Genomic DNA, 15,333 nt, shown 5'->3' with positions numbered 1-15,333 from the left:
TTAACTGTCCAGTTGAAGGGAAGTCTCTTTAGCCTTAAAGGACCTGGACTTACAGGCAAAATGAACGGAAGTGCATTCATTCTGGGGAAACTCAATCCTCCATCAACCACATTGTTGAGGAGCATTTTAGAGAATGATGCAGCAAGTCAAAGCCTCTGGCATGTACCATAAAGCAGCACTTCTCAAACTGGAGTGTACCTGGAGTCACCTGGGGTGCTGCTTAAAAGGCAGCTTCCCATCCCCCATGCCCAGAAACACTGCTCTGTAGGTGTGGGGCTGGGCAGATGATCTATTTTAATAAATACCCTTAGGGGACTTTAACGCAGTAGCTGTACCGCCCTTAGGCACTGTTCCAAGAATAGACCATAACAGCAGTTTGCAGAGATTTGCTAAGATATTCTAGAGCCCTGAGTTTCAACCTTGAGCTTCTTAGAGGATTTTAATTTTGAAGAGGGCATAAAATGCCAACAGTTTTAAAATCAAGATCAATGTAGAATAAAGCAAGGACTACTTTTGAAAAACTGCAAAAATACACACCAAAACGTAACTCCCCAAGAAATATATCTTGTAAATGTTAATGATCACTACCACAAAAAACTACAAATTCACTACAATAAATCACTGACCAACTTAAGACAGGTCTTAAGAAGAAGGTATCCATTGTTAAAGACTCTTGATATAAATAGCTCCAGAGCTGATAGGCACATTTTACAACTTTAAAGTCAATGTGTCAACCTGATGAGTACTTATGTGTGTCTCAAGTCAATTTTAAGCAGAAATAATGAACTAAAAAAGATTTTTTATTACATTTTGTTTTATATGTCTAATTCTAAAGGCATTACTGTCAGAAAGAAGAGTGAAGATGACCCTGAAGATAATTTGTTTTATATTTACTGTCCTTTCTCTCTCTCCTACACTTGCTGCATTTTATACAACAGATGCTACATGACCAGTCTTCTTCTGGGGACCTTTGAAAATGCCAGCCTTGCTGATAATTTTAAACAGTTTGGAAGCCGTTTCAAAACTGTTAGTGATGAAACTGGGGTCAAAACAATGAAATTTTCTTCTCTGAGAAGAAAGGAATTCCAAAATCCTGAAATTACTATGTACACAACAGCACTACTAAACTTTATTGTATAAAATGGAAAATGAAGGTTTGTTATATTCTCTGAAGAATAAGGCATCAGAATTAAACAGAATGAAAAGGAAAGAAAATCACAGAAGATGATCATTGCGACAAAAATCTTTTTTCCTCTGGTTGAAAAGAATATGTACTGAGTAATTTCTAAAGGGAAAATATGCTTATAGACGAGGGATAAAAAAGAAGATAATGCTACTTCATATGTGTATGGAGCTTTAAAAGTTAAAAAATAAATTCAGGCATCTTATAGGTCATCTTGATAATCACGTGATTTGCCTCCAAATTATACTACCAGTGGGTGGTGTGTATCCGCTAATAAGGTCAGCCCTCTACACTAAGTCATAGAAAGTAAAATTTCTAATATTCAAACTAGATGATAAGAAGGCCCTGAGTAATTGAGGAATGATAAGAATATTCCTTTCAGCTGCTTTGAAAAGGTGTAGATAAGTGAGAGTATCCTACAATAGGCACTTCTATTTAAAGATGGTATGTATAAGTTAATAAGTTTGTAGAAGCAGTTTCAGATATGGTTAATGTCATATTCATTCTTGACTTCTCTTGGTGAAAGTCTTTTGCTTTAAGGGGGATAAAACTTGGATGATAAAGGTGGATGTGTACAAATCTGAATCAGGAAAAAGTAATTCGACTTTTACATAATCACTTCCTGGTCACCAACAGATTTGTTTGAGTTGAGAAAAGCTAGATAAAGGAAAACAAGCCTAAGGAATTTGATTTTGTGCAAGTTCCTAGTTTTAAAATATTTATGATTACAAGGAGAAAATCAATCTCATGAACTAAATGCAGGCAGGCTAAGAAAGTCAACAAAATGAAGAAAGCTTAAGCTCAGTTTGTGAAGGTCCTCACCACTGTAGAACACATAAAATGCACAAGACGAAATCCCAGACAGGCAGTGGGACGGATTATCATCCATAGTTTGAAATACCAATAGAATAATCATCAGCTGGCTGCTAAGGACCATCCGTTTAAAGACTCCAGCTCTCCCTAGTACGCAAGCTTGTCTCAGGGTTTGCGGATGCAGAGGTCAATGCTTGGAAGGAGCACAGTCGGGAACAAGTGTTGACACCTGGAACACTGGCATGCATTTAAGATGAGACATGCATCTGCCCTTCAGTACTACTGCATCTACTCACTAACGAAGTATTTGGAAAAGCAAGACTGCCATCTGCTCTGGCATCTACCATATTTACTTGGATTTTCTTCAGTGCATCTTTAACCATCATCAGGAGGTGGCTTCACTGAGGATGGGAATAGTCTGTAATACCACCCTTTGCCATGACAGGAGAATTCACACTGTGTCAGTTCAAGGAAAGTGCGTGTGTACATGCCTGGAACCGAAGGCTTCTTAAAACCACTAACACCCTGTGAGAAAAGGATAAGCAATGATGTGGGGTGCGTACTTAAGGAATCAGTCTGTTTTCTACACACAGAGCACTTTGCAAAATACCTGCAATTATCTGGATTCCAACTTGGAAGTAAGACGATCTGAATTCCAACGCCTCCAGCATCATTCGAGAAGGCAATGGCACCCCACTCCAGTACTCTTTCCTGGAAAAATCCATGGACAGAGGAGCCTGGTAGGCTGCAGTCCATGGGGTCGCTAAGAGTCGGGCATGACTGGGCGACTTCACTTTCACTTTTCACTTTCATGCATTGGAGAAGGAAATGGCAACCCACTCCAGTGTTCTTGCCTGGAGAATCCCAGGGAAGGGGGAAGTCTGGTGGGCTGTCGTCTATGGGGTCGCACAGAGTCGGACACGACTGAAGCGACTTAGCAGTAGCAGCAGCAGCCAGCATCATTTGCTAAATAAGCAGAGACAAGTCACTTTACTCTGCCCCTCAACATTCTCACTGTTGTGAGGATTGAGTGAAGCAATGTCTATGATGCTACTGCTAAGTCGTTTCAGTCGTGTCCGACTCTATGCGACCCCATAGATGGAAGCCCACCAGGCTCCCCCGACCCTGGGATTCTCCAGGCAAGAGTACTGGAGTGGGTTGCCATTTCCTTCTCCAATAAATGAAAGTGAAAAGTGAAAGGGAAGTCGCTCAGTCATGTCCAACTCTTAGCGACCCCATGGACTGCAGCCTACCAGGCTCCGCCATCCATGGGATTTTCCAGGCAAGAGTACTGGAGTGGGGTGCCATTGCCTTCTCCAAATGTCTATGATAGTAGCCCATAAAAGATGCTTAAGAAACACGGTGATTGGAATTTAGAATTTTGTGCAGTTGAAATAAAAAGTATAGCTGCCTTAAACAGAGCATTTCAATTTCTTGGCCAACTGCATCTCAGTAACACTCAAGAGAAAAACCTGATACTATAACACAGTTCAAAGTTAAGGAGGTGAAAAAACTTTTCTTCATTCATCAGTCTCTACAACTCCACACGGTCCTTTAAATGTGCAAAGCATTTAAATAATGCTAGCTTTATTCTTTTATTTATCAAAGGTTAAATATCCGAAATACAGGATTTATTTTCTTTATGAAAAGTCTTACATGTATCTAAGACCCTGAAACTCAGTAATCATTATAACACTGCTGAAAAATGGGGGAAGCAACATGCATTCTCTAAAACTGTGGCAAATGAATGAAAGCAGAGCTCTGAAGGAATGCTTTTCAAGAGCTTCTAAGTCTCCTGCATGCTGACTTGACAAACGCACCTTATTCAGGAAATAATTTCCCAAATAATAATCCACACACACAACTTAAAATGAGGGTGGTCTCCAGCTTTCAAATAACAAACTGCTTGGTGGGAAGCTTATTTTTGTACTTACTGTAGTGGGAGGGGATGGCAATTATCTAGAGGTTATGCCATCCAAATAAGGAAACAAAAAAGGAGAAAAAAATTCACTCTGGAAAGATTTTTCACTGCAGAACTGTTCCAACCCCTGACACAACTGTAGCTTGTTTGCTGGAAGTCCTTAGTTATGAAATGGGAAATTGGGACTTTGTACAAAAAATTAGGAAGAAGAAGAAATGGTTCAACAGTTTCACCAAACCTTCCTTTCCTAAACCTCTTTCTTTCTCCAAAGCACTAAAATCTGAATAGTGACAAGTGGAGCTACCTCATTGGATCGCTTGAGTAATTTTAGCCCAAGGGCTCAAGAGAGGGGATAACACAGCCGCAAAGCACAGCTCTGGGCTTCACTGTACTTAATTCTACATTTATGCTTTCTCTGAATACATCATTAACCATAACACTAGGATATGGTCTCCCCCCTTAATACTTAACCTTGGGCACCCTAGTTAATCTAAAGAAGCCTAGTCCGTAAAATGGGGATGACTGGCATCTAGCAGAGTTTGTGGAGATGCAATGAGATGACATACAGAAAGTATCTAGGACTTTTGCTTCTGGCCATGACAGCACTTGGTATAGGACCTGCTCTCCTATTGTAAATAAATAGAAAAATAAACAAAATATCTGAAACAACTTTTTTCCCCTCAAGACATCTTACAATAGGCAGCACTGGATAGTGATCTTGGAGGAAGAAGTATCAAAGGAGATGAGCCTTATGATCCTACCCAGCTTTCTACCGGAAGGTACTTTCAAAACAATCACACAGAGTAGGGATTTGAAGAGAGAAGCCAAAGCATGCTGGAGGTTTGGAAGGCTGAGTTGTGGCTGATATTTGCTGGGCACAATACTGAAGAGGAGGAAACTACACAGTGAAAGAGGCTCAGATATCTGCACAGGGGTCCCCTTGAGTCTTGGACTGAATATTAAGCTGCACAAGCATAGAGCGCGGTTCCAAAAGCCAGGGAAAGAAAAAACATCAGGGTGCATCATGCTGGCTGTAGTTAATAACACTATACAGAATAGCTGAAAGTTGCTAAGAGAGTAGATCTTAAAAGTTTTCATCACAAGAAAAAAAAAATAGGTATGGTGATACATAACTAGACTTATTATGATGACCATTTTGGAATATACAAAAACACTTGGGTCATTATGTACACCCGAAACTAATATAATGTTGTATGTTAATTATACCTCAATTTCAAAAAAAGAAAGAAAAGAGAAACTATTGGGGAAATAACTACCAGAGAATTGTCAGCCAAAAAATTCTCACAGTTCACACAGGGCTGGAAGACACTGAAGTTCTGACTAGCCATAGTAGAGATACTTGGCTGAATATGCTGGTATTCAGATGCAAGAAAAGTCATGCCTTAGTAAGAGCAGTAAATTAGCCAAAGAGTATACACTACTCACGAACTGGAGTCAAGACTGCTGGGAGAAATATCAACAATCTCAGATATGCACGTGATACACTCTAATGGCAGAAAGTGAAGAGGAACTAAAGAGCCTGAATATTCACCTCTCACCTGATGTGAAGAGCTGACTGACTGGAAAAGACCCTGATGCCAAGAAAGATGACGACAAAAGGAGAAGGGGGTGGTAGAGGATGAGATGGTTGGAGGACATATCTTACTCAATGAATGTGAGTTTGAGCAAACTCCAGGAGATAGTGAAGGACCAGGAAGCCTGGTGTGTTGTCAAGAGTCAGACACAACTTAGTGACTGAACAACAACAAAAACTACTCTTTTTTTTTTAAACTATGCTTTAAAAAAGCATAAAAACAAATTCATAAAGATCAAACTGTTCTGTAACTAACTAAATTGCCTACCAATAATAAAACAACACTGTTTAAAGAAGAGGACAAAATCCAGATCCTCAATGATGAAACATTCACAATGTCCAGTATCCAATCAAAAATAACCAGACATATGAAGAAATAAAATGTAACTAAAAAGCATGAGAAACTCTGTTAAAAGGAGACCCCAAATGACAGAGATGATGGAACTAGCATGCAAATAGTTTGAAACAGCTATTATAAATACATTCAAGGCTTTAAAGGACATGAACCTAATGAGAAGAATATGGAAAATATAAGATTACTCAAAAAAAAAAAAGCGGTGGGGGGGGGGGGGGGGGAAACGGGTGGGAGGGGGACGAAGAAAAGAAAAGAAAAAAAGAGAAAACCCAAATGCAACTTCTGGACTTGAAAATCACAGTATCTGAAATAAAAATTTCACTAGATTGACTAACAGCAGATTAAGAGACAGTGGAAGAAAAGAAAACACAGTGAACTTGAAAATATTAACAGGAATTTCCCAAATATAAGCACAGGGGGCAGGGAAGGGGGAAATGTTACAAATTAAATCACAACCGGTAAGTGACTTAATATGTCTAATTGGAGATTCAAAAGATGAGGTGCAGAAAAATAAAATGAGCTTGGCAAATAATGTTTGAACGTGATTAAGACTACAGATCCACAGACCCAAGTGGCAGCTACGCTGTCACACAGAGAGGGAGCGATCCTTCAGGAACGCACGTTCTGGAAAGCGTTTTCTCTTTTTAAGCATTATACTGAAAGAGTTTAACACAACTTAAGATTAGGTAAGATGTGGTGAGATCATCTCACAGCACACCAAAGTCTCATCGCTGGGTGTGTCATGGCCAGTAGAAGGCTGCTGGGGTGTGCAGGGGCTGGTTGACCCCTATGTCCTTTGGTCTATTATTGTTTAATACCCCTTTAAGTGATGACGCTAATAGTCCTCAGCTGGGAGTAAGAGAGAGAAATATAAATATGCATACTGTCTTCTTCAAGCTTTAGAGGGGAAACACTTTCCTACTTTTCAACGACTTTAGGAAATGACCCTCTGAAAGGACAGAAAAGGAACCTGAGAAGCCTCCTTTTCAGGAGCTATGCCTCAGAAGGCTACAAGGAGCCATAAAGGAGAGTTGCTCAGTGAAGAGGTACCTGTGAACCCTCCTTTTCAGGAGCTGCGCCTCAGAAGGCTACAAGGAGCCATAAAGGAGAGCAGCTCAGTGAGAAGGCACCTGTCCTTGACTAATATATTGCGTAACTGTAAAATGCGCCACCAGAGGCAGTTTGCTAATCAAGGTCTTTGCAGTTATTGGGATATTGGGGCAAAATGTGCAAAGTGCTTATTTTGTTTATTCCACTGCCTTACATGATGCCACATTGCTTAGGAATGGCCCTGCTATCTACATTTCTCATATCGTCCTTTCATCAAGAGATGGCTAGGAACGTGTAAATACACAAATAATAAATGGACTCAATGGACATGAGTTTGAGCAAAATCATAATGAGATAGTGAAGGACCAGGAAATGATACATAATCTTACCAACTCCGATTCTGACCATTCATTGATAGAATCAAGGCTCTTATTACATTTTCTTCCCAGACCCTTTTAATAGCTCTTTGTGGTCATTATAATTTACATACCACAACAAACTGGGACAATGTGAATGAACTACAGAGTAAATGTCAGAATACGTTGAGAAAAAGAATTTAAGGGCATACTGAGATTTAATATTTTCTGCAGTCACAAGCAGAGTATGGAACGTTAAAATAATATTTAAGAGTCTAGGCTATTTATGGTTTTTCATAGGCTCTCTTGCATGTCGTTTCCAAGTTGGCAACAGCAAAACCATGGCAACAGGAAATTCTTCCCTGCAGTGGAGTTTATGAATGCTTTTCTGTTTTCATGACTCGACTCCTTATTTAATTTCCTGTACAGAAAATCAGAGTGATTACTATAGACTGCAATACAGATGTGCTAATCCAAAGACCCTCTCAAAGAAAAACAGGTCACAGGTGTCTATGGATGGATATTGAGATAAAATTTAAAATTTGCTTCCACACAGACACACAGCAGAAGTCAACACACTCTAGATACTTGAGAACCTAACTCTTTTATGAACCACCTGGGAAAAGGGAATGGACAAACCTCTATGTTCATGAGCTGCTGCACTAGTGTGATTTTAATCAACACATTTCATGAACCAAAGTAATACCAACGCTAAGAAGCCTGTTCGCTTGGAGATTAAGTTAGACTATGAACAGTAAAAACAGAAAATGAACAAAAATATCTCAAGACAGTAAAATATGAAAGTAATTAAGAAAACCCTACAATGGCTGACTACACGATATGGACAAGGATTATGAAATGAGTTAATGAAAGTCAAGACTTCTGGGGCTTACGATCAGACGGTTGGTAAGCTGCAGGAGTTTTTAGTCACTCTAACGTTCAGCTAAATACAGTGAAGCTTATGTAACACTATCCAGGAGGAATTCTGCACCATCTCCATCCACTGCTTCCTACCTTCCACACTTCTGATAACACTACTTTTTTTCACACTCCAATCCTAAATGCTTTGATCATGGTCTTCAATTGTCTTAAAGCCACATCCTCCGAGACTGGCTTCCTCTCCCCCATCACCAGCAGTATTCTACACTTAGTGGCAGTGTTGTTTTACGGGTAACTTAGCAGGCGAACATCAACACAGCAGGAGGACAACAAGCCTGGTAGGAGGGTATAAGTATTTCTTACTTTTGGTGTCCAGCTGCGCACGATACTTCTCAAATCCTTTGAGCCGAACGCGTTCTCCCAATAGCTGGAGGAATTCCTCAAAGGCTGGGCCGGCTGATTCATTGTTGTACATCTCTTCTTCCGTGCTCTGTCCAGCTTTGCAGTACATGATGCCTACTTTCTGCTGATAGTTCAGCTGTGAAGGCAGGTGATACAATGCATATAAATACAGGCAGATCCACTCTGCCCACTTAAATGCTAGTAAGTCCTGTAGGGCATATGCCCATCAAGAGCTAACCTCTTTCTTCTCTTGAAATCCTTCTGCTTTTGTTCTTCCCCTTTTAAAAAAAGGAGGCCTTATGAATTTAAAAGTAAAGGTCTACTTTACAAAAGATGCCTTTGAAAAAACAACCTTGTTTTACAACACTGTGTTAGTTTCATGTGTATAGCAAAGTGATTCAATTATGCACACACATTCCTTTTTAGGTTCCTTTCCCCTACAGGTTATTACAAAACATTGAGTTCACTGTGCTATACAGTAGGTCCTCACTGGTTATCTATTTTATATGGTACTCTGCATATGTTAATTCCAAACTCCTACATTTATCCCTCCTCTGCTTCCCTCTTTGGTAACCATAAGTTTACCAAACAAACTTTGGTAAATAAACAACCAAGTTTCTTTTCTATGTCTGTGGGTTTATTTCTTTTACAAAATACACTTTAAACTGTTTTGCACTAAAAGCCCATTAAAGTTCTTTTAAAATTTTGGGAGGTAAAATTGGAAAAGACTTATCTCCCAAGGCCATTTTTCCAATACACTAAGTTATAAACTTTGGTTATACCTTTGTGACGGCATGAGCATCATCAACACTGTACTTTTCAAATTATTTTTCTAAACGATGAGTCTCTAGATAGAAAATTTAAAAGGGGCCTCATATGGCAAATCACAATTAAAACAAAGCATTCAAGAAATTTAAATATAACATCAAAACATTTATTCATCATTGAAAGGTTCTGTCATCCTATAAACAAATTTTAAAGTTGTATTAGTCATTTAAGAAATTAATTTTTATATTAAAATTTAGACATTTAATTCTCCAGTGAAATCAGGGCAATCCATATTCGCAAAGCCTATTTACAGACTAGCACTGCAACAACTGTTATCAATAAATTTTTATCTCATAAAAGGAAAGGGGGGACAGGCAAAATTTTAATAGCTAATATTTATTGAATAGCCATTATCTGCCAATCACTGTTTAGTGATTAAATTACATTAGCTTTCCTCACAAAAGCCTGCAAATATTATCCCATATGACCAATAAGCAAAGAGAAGTTCAGAAAAGAGAACAGTAAGAGACACACAAGATCATAAACTGTCAACCCTGTGATTTGGCTCTATTCAATATAACAAGGATTGAATCAGGCTTGTTTTGCTGTATTTCTGTCACTCCAACATATGTCCACAGCTCCTTATTTGCAACTCCACAGTTGAAAGGTATAAACCAAACTTAAGCAAACATATTTGGCGGCAAAACTTCCTATGAGCTGACAGGGAATGCTTCTAATTTATTCCTTTCTGTGAATATTCATATCTTTGGAAATATTACTGTGTTTGATGGTGGGGTGCTGCCCCAGATATCGCTGGAACTCGCTCTAAGTGCATGCCTTTTATTACCCTTCTAAATCTGGGCCTTTCTGAATTTTGAAACGTATCTGCTCCTATTGTTTTACACAAATGACTGAGAACCTAAACAATTCTTTTCAACTTTCTCAATCAAATGGTTTAGAATGCTGGTTAACTACAAAATGTTATCAGGGAACTCCTGCTTGCTTTAGCCTCTTCTCACTAACTAGATGACAAGGAAGGTTCAGCAGCTTTTACATGACCCGTGGACAGGAGAGCTGCTTAGGAGTTCTGTAATTGTGCAGAATTAACTCTCCTCTGCCTACTCCAGTGAGTGCATGGCAAAGTTCCACATCTGAAACTTTCAAGTAACTGTGTCTACCGATGTTGGAATTTTTTAAAAATAGCATACAACCTTGCATTATTGCTGCTTCATTTTAATTATTAACAGAAACACTCTTAGGATTTAGTTCATTTTTTTTGTATGCCATATGTAGTTTAAAAAAAAAAGAAGATAAGAGTAAAACCTGCCACATGCCACTGTTTAAAAAAAAAGAAAAAAGAAGATAAGAGTAAAACCTGCCACATGCCACTGGCAGTTGGGCTCCTTCAAAGGTCTGAATGTGACTAATTGAGGGGAACTCCCACAGGTGGAGCCTTCATCTTGGCTTTCAAATTAAGCTGAGTATCCTATTAGGTCTCAACAAATAAAAAAGTAGCAGTAGGCTCTATGTCTGTTACAAAAGAAGTCCTTAACACAGCCAGCTCCTTACTCTCTCCCTGCAGGGAGAGCTACCAAAGAAAGGAAGCAATCTGGAGAAAGGAAAGAGCTTGGAGTTATTTGCTATTTGGCTCTGTGCCTCCCAGATCAGCCTTCTCATGCAACAATGTAAAACAAAAGTCACCTTGTTCAGTGGAAAGCATCTCAGTGACCCTGGATTTGTGGGTGGCTTTTTAAACTTCTTAGATAAAGGTCTAGGATTTCACTGTGCAACATTCAAAAGGACTCACTTATTCATATACACAAAAGAGCTCACTTGGGAGAGAAGATAAGCAAGGAAACTTCCCCTAAACCACTGCAGGAGCAGAAGGCAAGCACAGTGACACAGTGTGCTGTCTTCTTCAGGCGGGTTTCTCACATCCCGGAGACTCCACCCGCAGACAGAACAGACTGGTATTTGCTTGTTGTCAAAGGAAGTCTCCTTTAAGAGGATTTGGAAATTTGTTAGAATGTCAAATTTCCTCCAGTTTGAAATGGTGCCGAATGTCAGTGCTCCATCCTTGAAGGGGACACTATGACTGTATCCTTGGTTTCTGCTGCAATGAAATCAAGGTAGGTGTCATTCTCTGAACTCAGGTTCTGGGAATCCTTAGTTAGCAACCTTGTTCCCTGCCCAGAACACGAGTAGTTGTAAAGGAGGAGTTACATAAGTATGCTGCTGAGGCTGCTAAGTCACGTCAGTCGTGTCCGACTCTGAGACCCCACAGACGGCAGCCCACCAGGCTCTCCCATCCCTGGGATTCTCCAGGCAAGAACACTGGAGTGGGTTGCCATTTCCTTCTCCAACGCATGAAACTGCAAGTGAAAGTGAAGTCGCTCAGTCGTGTCTGACTCTTAGCGACCCCATGGACTGCAGCCTACCAGGCTCCTCCATCCATGGGATTTTCCAGGCAAGAGTACTGGAGTGGGGTGCCATCGCCTTCTCCACAGTATATCCTACTCTGACCTTTATGTCAATAAATTTTAATGCGAAGTTAAAATTTTATCCTAATTTGGGGCCTAAGTATAATAAGGAACATTTCAAGAGAAAGAGCAACTGGAAATGGAGTCAGAGCTATGGTTTGGCAAGGGTTTGAATTGTTATGATGTTATATAAAACAGGATTTTTTTTGAGACACAAACACATCTATGAATAGATAATACTTTCCTGCAATGATTAGAATAGTTATGATGATGCCAGAAGCCATCTTGGAAACAGGCTGGGTTTATCCAACTGTTTAGGATTTTGCTTTCGGATATTCATGGAGTCATGCTCTACAGTTCCATGCTTGCATATCAACTCCATATCAACGGTTTACATGGAGCACTGAAGGAAGTGTTTGGACTCTCAACAAGTGTTTGTATTGTAAAAAGCAATTATGGTCAATCCAAAAGGACTAGGGTTCTGTTTGAGATGAAAGTGTCTTTCAACAGCCACCAAAAGTGATATGGACTCCCACAGCTGGGAGCAACAGTATCCAGGATTGCTCTCCGTCTCATAAAATAGGCACTTTAACAGAGAATCATAAAAGCAGGTACAGCAAAATCTGGCTCATACAGCCCTGAGTTCCTGGAAAGATGCATGATATAGTCAGGGCCCTCCATCAATAGAAACAGGTTTGAATAACCAAGTTCTCAGGGACCTCTGAAGTTCTGTACTCTCACCTCTTCTTCCTGACGTTAGACCAGAAGGCAGCATTGGGGATGCACAGATAGTGAGAAAACCCCACTTCCTCCTTTCTTACAAGACCTTTTTAAATTGTCTGCTTTAATCTGGGGATTTAAAACTTTTACTAAGAGGTGTCTCATCATCTAGCAGTTCTCAAAGTGTGGGCCATGAACCCTTGAGGGGTGTTTGAGCTTTGCTCTGGGACAGTTAATTGGAAATAATCTGATCCTTTCAGTTTTTCCTTTTAAACGCATAGGTCTTATCAGAGTACTGTTTAATTTGAGAATAATCCTGTCCCATTATTGAGGCAAAGTCATTCTAAGACTTTACCCAATGCCATGGGAACTATGAGGTTTTCCAGGCTACCTGTTGAGAGCAGACACTGTTCTCAGCTAGGCAGAGGTCTGAGGATTTGCCTCGCTCAATCCTAGGGTGGTTCCTACCCTGGCTGCAAATACTTTGCTCAAATACTCACATTTACTCTGGTGGCTCAGATGGTAAAGAAACCCTCTGCAATGTGGGAGACCTGGGTTTGATCCCTGGGTCGGGAAGATCCCCTGGAGGAGGGCATGGCAACCCACTCCAGTATTCTTGCCTGGAGAATCCCCATGGACAGAGGAGCCTGGCGGGCTACAGTCCATGGGGTCACAAAATGTCGGACATGGCTGGGCGAGTAAAGCACCAGTATCCAGCTCAGCAAATTCTTATCTCCCTGGACTCACATCTCAGTCTTCACTCAGGGAGACCTCTGGGCTTCGACTGGGTGGCCCCTCCTGGCTGTGCAGCCTGGGAACTCAGGCTGAAAGCTGGTGTGGTTTTCACTGTTCATTTGGTTCCCATTGTCCTTTGTTGCCTGACTCCAACATCATAAAAAAGACTGTTTCATTGGTTTGCCTAGTTTTTAAAAGTTGTTTCGGATGGAAAAGTAATCTAGTTCTTCTCTTTTAATCTTGGCTGGAAATAGAAATCTGCCTCCATTTTCAAGTCATATAATTTCTGGACAGTAAACTGCATCTGTTTGAGGCATACGGTTTAATGATTTCTAACAAACCCGCACTCAATCAAAATACAGAACATTTCTTTCACCCCAAGCCCCCTGGTTCCCAACTGCTGTATATGCCTGTATCAAGCGACAATCACTGCCTCAGACAATCACTGTTCTATTTTTTTCCAACTGTAAATTTGTTCGTCTACATTTTTAATGAGTATTTTTGCTAGATAAAATTCCTAGTGAGAATTCTTCTTTTTCAGCATTTTTAGAAATGTGGCTTCTACCTTTTATGTTTTACAGCTCAGGAAATGGTTAATTTTAATCCAATTGTCTTATATTCTTCTTTGAATGTACTTTTTCCTCTGGCTATTTTTAGATTGTTCTCTTTTTCTTTTAATTCCAGCAATTTTTACTACAATGGACCTATATCTGACTTTCTTTCTATCTACCCTGCTTACCATAGGCAGTTCTTGACTCTGTCTTAACTTGTGTGTGTTTCATCAGTTTTGGAAACTTCTCTAGAGGTATTTCTTCAGACATCGATATGTCTCCAAATACTGCTTTAATTTCTCTTCCTCTTTTCTGGGAATTCCATTACACATATGTGTTCACTATAGCCCACATGTCTTTTAGGCACTTTTCTGTATTTCTCATGTTTTCTTGTCTACATTATTCAATTAAACATTTTCCGGTAACTTCAATTCATCATTTTTCTCTTCTGTTGTATCTAATGTGCTCTGTAAAACATTTGCTGAGATTTTTAACTTCTGGGGTTTTCTTTTTTCCCCCTCCAGTTCTAGAATTTCAATCTGATTTTTTAAAAAGCAAATCCAAGTTCTCCAGTGATCCTTGACCTCTGTTTTTTATTTCTGCAGGTCCCATGAAATCAATGAAAACTCTAAACAGTAGCCACCTAACTTTTAATCTGTACTTTGGCCACACTTTAGCCCCAAGCCTCTTACAAATCAGCAAATGTCCCAGGAAAAAAGTGCTGCAAAATGATTTAATTTTGTTAAACCCAAATTTTTCAATTATTTCTTTTCTAGACCAAGATTTTGATATGATATATAAGAACTCTTCACTAACCCTTAGGTCACAGATTTTCTTCTATGTTTTTGTCACAGATTTTTAAAGTTCTATGTTTCAACCTATGATTCATTTAAATAAATTTCTGTATAATGTGTGACGTAGGTCAAGTTCATTATTTTGTCTATGTAATTGTTTCAGCACCTTTGTTTGAAAAGCCTGCCTTTCGTCCACTGAATATTTTTATACCTTTGTCAAAGATCAGTTGGATCTATTTGTGTGGGGCTGTTTTCGGTTTCTCTGTTTCTTTTTTTATTGAAGGACGATACATGGTACTGTATTTTATTTTCTGTTTCCCCATGTTCATTAAAAGAGATCCAACTGATGTTTGTGAGTCGATGCTGAATCATACAACCATGCTGGACACAGCCTGCAGTTCTAACAAGTTTCGGCAGATTTCCTGGGGTTTTGTACACACACGATCACGTTATCTGACATAGGCACACATTCACCTTTTCCTTTCCTTTATCTACGTGCCTTCCTCTTCTCGCCTTACTGTACTGACTAGACCTTCTAGCACCAAGTTGAATAGCAATGGTGGCTGTATACATCTTTGTCTTGACCATTAAGTCTTTAATCAACTATGATGTACGCTGCAGGGGTCTTATAGGTGTATTTTGTTTTTTAATCCAGTTGAAGAAGTTCCTCTTATTTCAGTTTTTATTGTTTGTGGCCATTATGGCTTTTCTCATCCCAAGATCCCCAGCTGG

General features: G+C 39.6%; 1 protein-coding gene and 1 long non-coding RNA gene across 50 annotated transcripts in view; one reads left to right on the top strand and one right to left on the bottom strand.

The window, feature by feature from the left end:
* SIPA1L1 (signal induced proliferation associated 1 like 1) overlaps window positions 1-15,333 on the bottom strand; it is a 512,605-nt gene that overhangs the window by 87,001 nt on the left and 410,271 nt on the right. For all 48 annotated transcript variants that reach the window (XM_055538504.1, XM_055538534.1, XM_055538533.1 and 45 more), the window contains one exon: window positions 8,515-8,689. In XM_055538504.1, coding sequence (XP_055394479.1) covers window positions 8,515-8,689 — 175 coding nt within the window. The remainder of the gene's footprint in view (window positions 1-8,514; window positions 8,690-15,333) is intronic.
* The window catches only part of LOC129621753 (uncharacterized), a 54,610-nt gene that overhangs the window by 29,303 nt on the left and 9,974 nt on the right, over window positions 1-15,333 (top strand). The window lies entirely within an intron of this gene.

The sequence above is a fragment of the Bubalus kerabau genome, chromosome 10, assembly GCF_029407905.1.
Source record: "Bubalus kerabau isolate K-KA32 ecotype Philippines breed swamp buffalo chromosome 10, PCC_UOA_SB_1v2, whole genome shotgun sequence".
Taxonomy (NCBI): Eukaryota; Metazoa; Chordata; class Mammalia; order Artiodactyla; family Bovidae; genus Bubalus; species Bubalus kerabau.
The sequence above is the reverse complement of the archived record's forward strand: the minus strand, read 5'-3'. Positions and strand labels throughout refer to the sequence as shown.